The 6,063-nt window shown below is 44.1% G+C and overlaps 1 protein-coding gene across 3 annotated transcripts; it reads left to right on the top strand.

Moving 5' to 3' along the window:
• Positions 1 to 1,046: 1,046 nt before the first annotated feature.
• On the top strand, positions 1,047 to 5,817 carry NDUFS8 (NADH:ubiquinone oxidoreductase core subunit S8). Of its 3 annotated transcripts, none has more exons than XM_081206850.1 (7): positions 1,047 to 1,179; positions 2,508 to 2,571; positions 3,283 to 3,345; positions 3,626 to 3,715; positions 4,488 to 4,660; positions 5,315 to 5,443; positions 5,613 to 5,817. In XM_081206850.1, exons 2-7 carry the CDS (start codon positions 2,532 to 2,534, stop codon positions 5,742 to 5,744), a joined length of 627 nt encoding a protein of 208 aa, XP_081062976.1. In that variant the 5' UTR covers positions 1,047 to 1,179; positions 2,508 to 2,531; the 3' UTR covers positions 5,745 to 5,817. The 3 variants fall into 3 exon arrangements, with proteins under 3 accessions (XP_081062976.1, XP_081062977.1, XP_081062978.1); XM_081206851.1 differs by lacking the exon at positions 1,047 to 1,179 and adding an exon at positions 1,420 to 1,569; XM_081206852.1 differs by lacking the exon at positions 1,047 to 1,179 and adding an exon at positions 2,066 to 2,088.
• The last annotated feature ends 246 nt before the right edge of the window (positions 5,818 to 6,063 follow it).

Below are 6,063 nucleotides of genomic sequence, written 5' to 3'. Positions count from 1 at the left end.
TTATGATCACAGCTACACATATGTATATGTGTATTCATTCCTATTTGCACTACATACAGCTGGAAATCAGATATGTGCCTATTTTGTAATTAAATCTTTTTTTTAAAAAAACTGCATTTATATCTTATTATTATATCCCACCTTTTCCCCTGACAGGGAGTCAGTGTGGCTTACAGCTAAAATAGGTGGGCATATAGCTGTTTTTATGTGGTAATAAGGCCCACAGTACCTATTTATATCAAAACAAAAGTTATTGGTATACTCTTGACACAGCTATCTAGCTAACTGGTTTGTATGGATATTTTGAAGAGGAGAAATGATCATACCAATATGAAATCATTCAACTTACCAAGGTATTCTGCAATTGACTTCAAGGCAATCTTACTGACAGAGAGGAACTTCAAAAGAGAATCCGTTAAACCACTGAATTACGAGTAATCAGGAGGGACTGTGTTATTGTGGATAGGACTGGACAATGGATTTTTTTATCATAGATGTTAACTAGCTTACCGACGTCAAGATGTTTTTCGTGAACATTCACTCGCAATAACATTCCTTCTACATCTCCTTTCGTTCTGACCTCACTTTACAATACCCCCAAGGATTCATGCACATGCTGCAATTCAGGATAGCATTTCAGGCATCCAATGGAGCAAACTAGTCCACTAAAGCTTATGCAATTTGTTAGTTTTCAAGGTGCCTCTGAGGAAAACACGGAGGTGGCGGGGAAGAACTCGGAATGCTGCGCTGAGCTGGTTGGAGGGGGTGTGTGGAGAAGAAATACAGTAATTAATGTAGCGAATAAATAGATAATATTTTTTAATGTACGCTTCGATCCACTTCGCTTGCTAGTAAAAGTCTACGCTGCAGGGAGACCCGCAGCGGCACCACGCGAAGACGGAATTCCACGAACCTTCACCAAACCATCTCTGCCAATCCCTGCGGACTTTTAAAAAGCTCGCAGCCAATTACGTACTGTTATTGTCCGCATCATCAACCCACCCTTTCCCCTCAAAACATTCCGCCCCTTCCTACCCTTCCATCCAACCAACCAGCGAAGAGATCCCGCCTCTTCTCGGGGAGCTCCTAGCCAATGAACGTTCAGAAAAGCGGCGATTGGTCCCAGTTCTTACTCCCGCAAGCCGCCGGCTTGGAGCGGAGCTGCGGTCTCTGTCGCGGGTGAGTTCCTTGGCGTCCTTCTTGACGCTCCGTGACGCCGGGCCGAGCGCGCGCTTTCCCCCCTCCAGGCTCCTGGAAATTCTATCCGCGCGAAAGGAGGAAGGAGAGGGGCGGAGGGAGGGAACGGAGGCCGTAGCGGCGCCTGTGCGCCGGGGACCTTCACGGGGGCGCCAAAGGACATGGAGCTGCGCATGCGTGAGGCCGGCTGAGGTTGTGACGACGCATGCGCCTGGTGGGCCTTGAAGGAGCAGGGAGGGGGATGTGCGCATGCGGATTTATTCTGCTCCTATGGCTGAGGGGGGAAGGCCGAATTGGCACCGCCCAGGAGGCGGGAGAACAGGAACCAAGGCCCCGCCCCCTGCGCCCCACGTTGCGCTTTCGGTTGCCTGAGTAAGTGTCAGCAGCGCCCTCCCTAGGTCTTGTCGTCGTCTACGGCGGGAGGGCCGTGCTAGGCCCCGGGTGGGCAGGGGATTCCCTCCCGCTAAGGAGCAGGGGGCGCCTCGCAGTGTACAAAGCTCTGAGTGCTTTAAGACTCATGGGTATGGCTCCCCCCCCCCCGGCACCTGCCAACTGGGTTTTTGCAGTCTGCAGGGAGGCCAGACTTGTGGTGTCCTTGGGGAATATTGGGGCACCAATATTTTGCATTGCAGTTCTAATTTTGTTTTTAATGTTGCATTCTTATTAGCTGCACTGGGCTCTCATGAGAGAAATGGTGGGGTGTAGATAATAAAATAATATCTGAATGACTGCTGTCCTTTGTATTTTCAAAGGGAGAATAGTCATTGTTTTCCTGGCCAATAAGCCTTCAGTGCAACCTGAAATTTTCTTTGTACTTTTCCACAGTCTAACCCAGTCAACAGTTCAATCGTATGTGTGCGTACTCACTGTTTTTGTAGGGCTTATTTGCTAGTAAGTGAACATTGGCTTGTATAATAATCCTACATATTATGCTTAGAAGTAACAGCTGGTTTGTTCAATAGGGTTTACTTCCAAATACGTATGTATAGAATTGTATGTTATGTCTGCATAATGCCACCATCACTCCATATTAAGATTATGACAAATTGCATATGGGGACTTCTTCAACATGTCCAGAAATATATTTTTTCTTGCCCTCCTTTAAAAAAACTTTTAACATCTGGTTTTTTGAGTCCTGGTGAACTTGGATCACTTTCAATTTTCCTGTGGAATATTTTAATTCATCATATGAAACACAACTGTTGACTGCTGGATTAACAAGATTAGGTAACTGGATTTAACCAACTTGATTACTGCTACCTTTTTTTTTACAAAAATGTTTTTGTTTTCCTTCCTTGTTCCCTTTGCAGAGGAGTCCTAGATTCAGGTTGAACATGCCTGTGTTGTGGATAATGCGCCAAGCTTCCCGAATAGGTAGGCTGCAACAAAAAAGTCATCCGAGTTCAAAGTTGGCATTTGATCAGAATCCAAGAAGGAATATTTGTTTATGTAGACCGTAAATCCATAGAAATAAAGTTGCAATGACTGATGCTGTCTAGTATCCTTGAAGAAAAAACAAAGGGAAGTCTACCACGGGTGATGAAAGTAGACATCTTGTTGGATTTTGAACAACTTCTCTGACACCTCTTATGATAGTATATTTAACTATTTTGAAGAAATATTTTAGGAAAGTCCTCCAGTGTTTTCGCTGTCTCCTAGTTGGATTCTACAGTTGAAGAACCTGAAGGGAACAATACGAATTCTGTGCACACATTGTGGATGCCATTGTTCTTGTGCAAATCTTGAAGACTGTGTGGTTGGAACTTAATTGTTTGTAATACTTTCCTAACACGACCTTTATGGTCTACATAAACCCCAAGTGCTTGACCCAATTTTGTAGCATTGGCCTACTTAAAGGCACAACATAGGTTTTGAAGTGCTTCTGTTAGAATTCTCTGGAAAGGTAATTGCATAGTTTCATTTCAAAGTGTACATGTAAATCACAAGATTATGGACCTACACTGTAATAGAAGTTGCATATGAATCTGACTAAATAATGGTGCTGTGGTTCTATGCTCCTTTGGGACTCTGGGTCTAGTGTTTCTACTCTTATTTAGCATGTTGCCCAACTTTTCTGTTCTCTAGGGACTCCAGTATGCTTAAGTCTTACCCGACATCTCAGCAACACAACCCCAAGAGCTTCCTACAGTAAGTACATAATGGTGTTCTCTCTGTCTGAACTACTTGAAAGGATAGTTTAGAATATTTGTCTCTAGATGTTGGTCCTAGAGGCTCTTCTTCATGGCATAGATATGAATTTTGATAATATCTGCATGTTCCCAAAAGCGACACCACACATGAATGTTTCTCTTTGAAATCTTTGTTTTAATGAATATTAACATGGGAAATTCTTCGTAGGAATGTATTACAATTAAATCTGTGATGTTTTTGGACAGCAACAGCTTACACTTTTCTGTTTTGGCTGCAGAATATGTAAATCTAAGAGAGGAGCCGACAGACATGAAATCCATTACTGACAAGGCTGCACAGACCGTCCTGTGGACAGAACTTATCCGAGGTGAGAACCAGAATGATGGTTGGAAAGGCTGAGCTGGTAAAGAAGAGAAACTAGTTTTGTAACTTCGAGCAGTTTGTCAGAGTGGGCATGAAGGGGAAGATTCTAATATGCAGTCCTAGAATGGATTATCCAGAGAGCGGGCAACCTCCTCATATCCATGGTCTCCACAGCAGTTTTGTCTTGAATCATGACAAGGTATTATCATCTCATGCTGACTGGCTGACTGTAACTACAGGCAACTCTCAATTTACACGCATTCAATTGGCGTGCTGTGTCTTTCCCCTAGTTTCCCCCAACATTTTAAGTACATGGGAAAGTGGAAATAGTGCCCTACCAGGGCATTATTTGCCATTGAGCTAGGTAAAGGTAAAGGGACCCCTGACTGTTAGGTCCAGTCGCGAATGACTCTGGGGTTGTGGCACTCATATCGCTTTATAGGCCAAGGGAGCTTCCGGGTCATGTGGCCAGCATGACTAAGACACTTCTGGTGAACCAGAGCAGTGCACGGAAACTCCGTTTACCTTCCGCCGGAGCAGTACCTATTTATCTACTTGCACTTTGTACCTGGTGGTAATTGTGACTTGTTCTAGGTAAGCAGGCAAGCTGTAGCACTGCAACAATTGGAATATTAAATCTAGTTTAGTTCTAGGTAATTTATTTAGCAGTTAAATAACTGTCTTAAAATTTGTTTGAACTCTGTTCTTGACACGCTTCCAAGTTTGAGAGTGAACTGTGTATTTAAATAAAACATCTGCTTTGTCCTATCCCTCAGGCTTGGCTATGACCATGAGCTACCTCTTTAGGGAACCTGCCACCATCAACTATCCCTTTGAGAAGGGTCCCCTGAGTCCCCGCTTCCGTGGGGAGCATGCCTTACGCAGATATCCATCTGGAGAGGAGAGGTGCATTGCCTGTAAGCTTTGTGAGGCTGTTTGCCCTGCTCAGGTAAGGCCCTTGTTATCAGCTCTTTGCTTCCTTTCTGATGTAGCACGTGACATTTGTAAGCCAATGGAAAGCTGCAAGCCATCTGGGAGATAAACTCTCACACAACCTGTATGGATTGAGTAATAGATGTTGGGTAATATATAATAGAATATATAGTCCTGTTCAGATTCTATTTGTGAGTAAATTCCATATCCATGGGACCTACTTTCTTTATCTGAACTACGTGAATGTCCGTTCTCTTTCATTTGCATGCAGCTGGTAGCAAGAAGTGAAATAAATTGTCTACTTGGTGCTACAATGCTGGGATAAAAATGACAATGTATGGTATATCACTTGCTTCTGCTACACATCCATGTGTGCACACACCCTTGCTGAGCTAGTGCTTGAAATAGGGCTTCCTTTTTGAGCAGGATGGTAGGCTCTTGTTGAACTACTGTGTTGACTGTGACATCCCTCTAAGCTTGGGTCCCTTCTCTTCCATGGCATCTTTGCAGTTCTGTTGAATCCCCGAGCCTCTTGATTGCAAATGAGGTTGCCTTCATTCCAGCAGGGATAAACTTGCTGTTGCTCCTCTAGTTCAGCATGGGTTTTCAAGGCTTCCATAACTTGGGGAATGCCACATGCTAGTGAGTTACGTCTCTTTCTCCCTCACAGGCAATCACCATTGAGGCAGAGCCCCGTGCTGATGGCAGCCGCAGGACCACTCGCTATGACATTGACATGACCAAGTGCATCTATTGCGGATTCTGCCAAGAAGCTTGTCCAGTTGACGCCATTGTGGAGGTGAATGGGCTGGGGGTTTTCAGGCTAATGAAGAGGTGCTGTTACATTTGCCCACTTTCAATTTGTGTCTAGAAGATGGAGCTACTCGGAGAGAGAGTATGCAGTATGGACATATCTGTGTGTACATGTAATTTTTATTTGACTTCATCCTCCATTCTGTGTTTTGCAGGGGCCCAACTTTGAGTTCTCCACGGAAACACATGAAGAGCTTCTGTACAACAAGGAGAAGCTGCTCAACAATGGTGACAAGTGGGAAGCTGAGATTGCTGCTAACATACAAGCTGACTACTTGTACCGGTGATGGAGCACTTACTACAACCCTCACACATCCTCACCAGCCGAAGCCAAGTCTGCAATAAAGGGCATGCACTCATTGTTTGTCTCCCTGTGTCTTGAGAATGAGGAAGACATTGTAGGCAAACCTTTTGAAGATAATGCAGAATGCAGAGTCCTACTTGGAGAGGAAAGGATGAGGGGGCACACGATAATAATAATAATAATAATAATAATAATAATAATAATAATAATAATAATAAATTATTATTTATACCCCGCCCATCTGGCTGGGTTTCCCCAGCCACTCTGGGCGGCTTCCAACTGAATATTAAAAACAGTACAGC

Source organism: Podarcis bocagei (genome assembly GCF_964188305.1).
Source record: "Podarcis bocagei genome assembly, chromosome: 1".
Taxonomy (NCBI): domain Eukaryota; kingdom Metazoa; phylum Chordata; class Lepidosauria; order Squamata; family Lacertidae; genus Podarcis; species Podarcis bocagei.
Note: the sequence above shows the minus strand (reverse complement) of the source record. Positions and strands in the feature narration are given on the sequence as shown.

Bases quoted from the DNA above. Each gene is read 5' to 3' on its own strand.
- NDUFS8 (XM_081206850.1), top strand. From the start codon at position 2,532: ATGCCTGTGTTGTGGATAATGCGCCAAGCTTCCCGAATAG. The intron at 2,572-3,282 runs GTAGGCTGCAAC...TCTGTTCTCTAG, and splicing joins GCGCCAAGCTTCCCGAATAG to GGACTCCAGTATGCTTAAGT. The intron at 3,346-3,625 runs GTAAGTACATAA...TTTTGGCTGCAG, and splicing joins AACCCCAAGAGCTTCCTACA to AATATGTAAATCTAAGAGAG.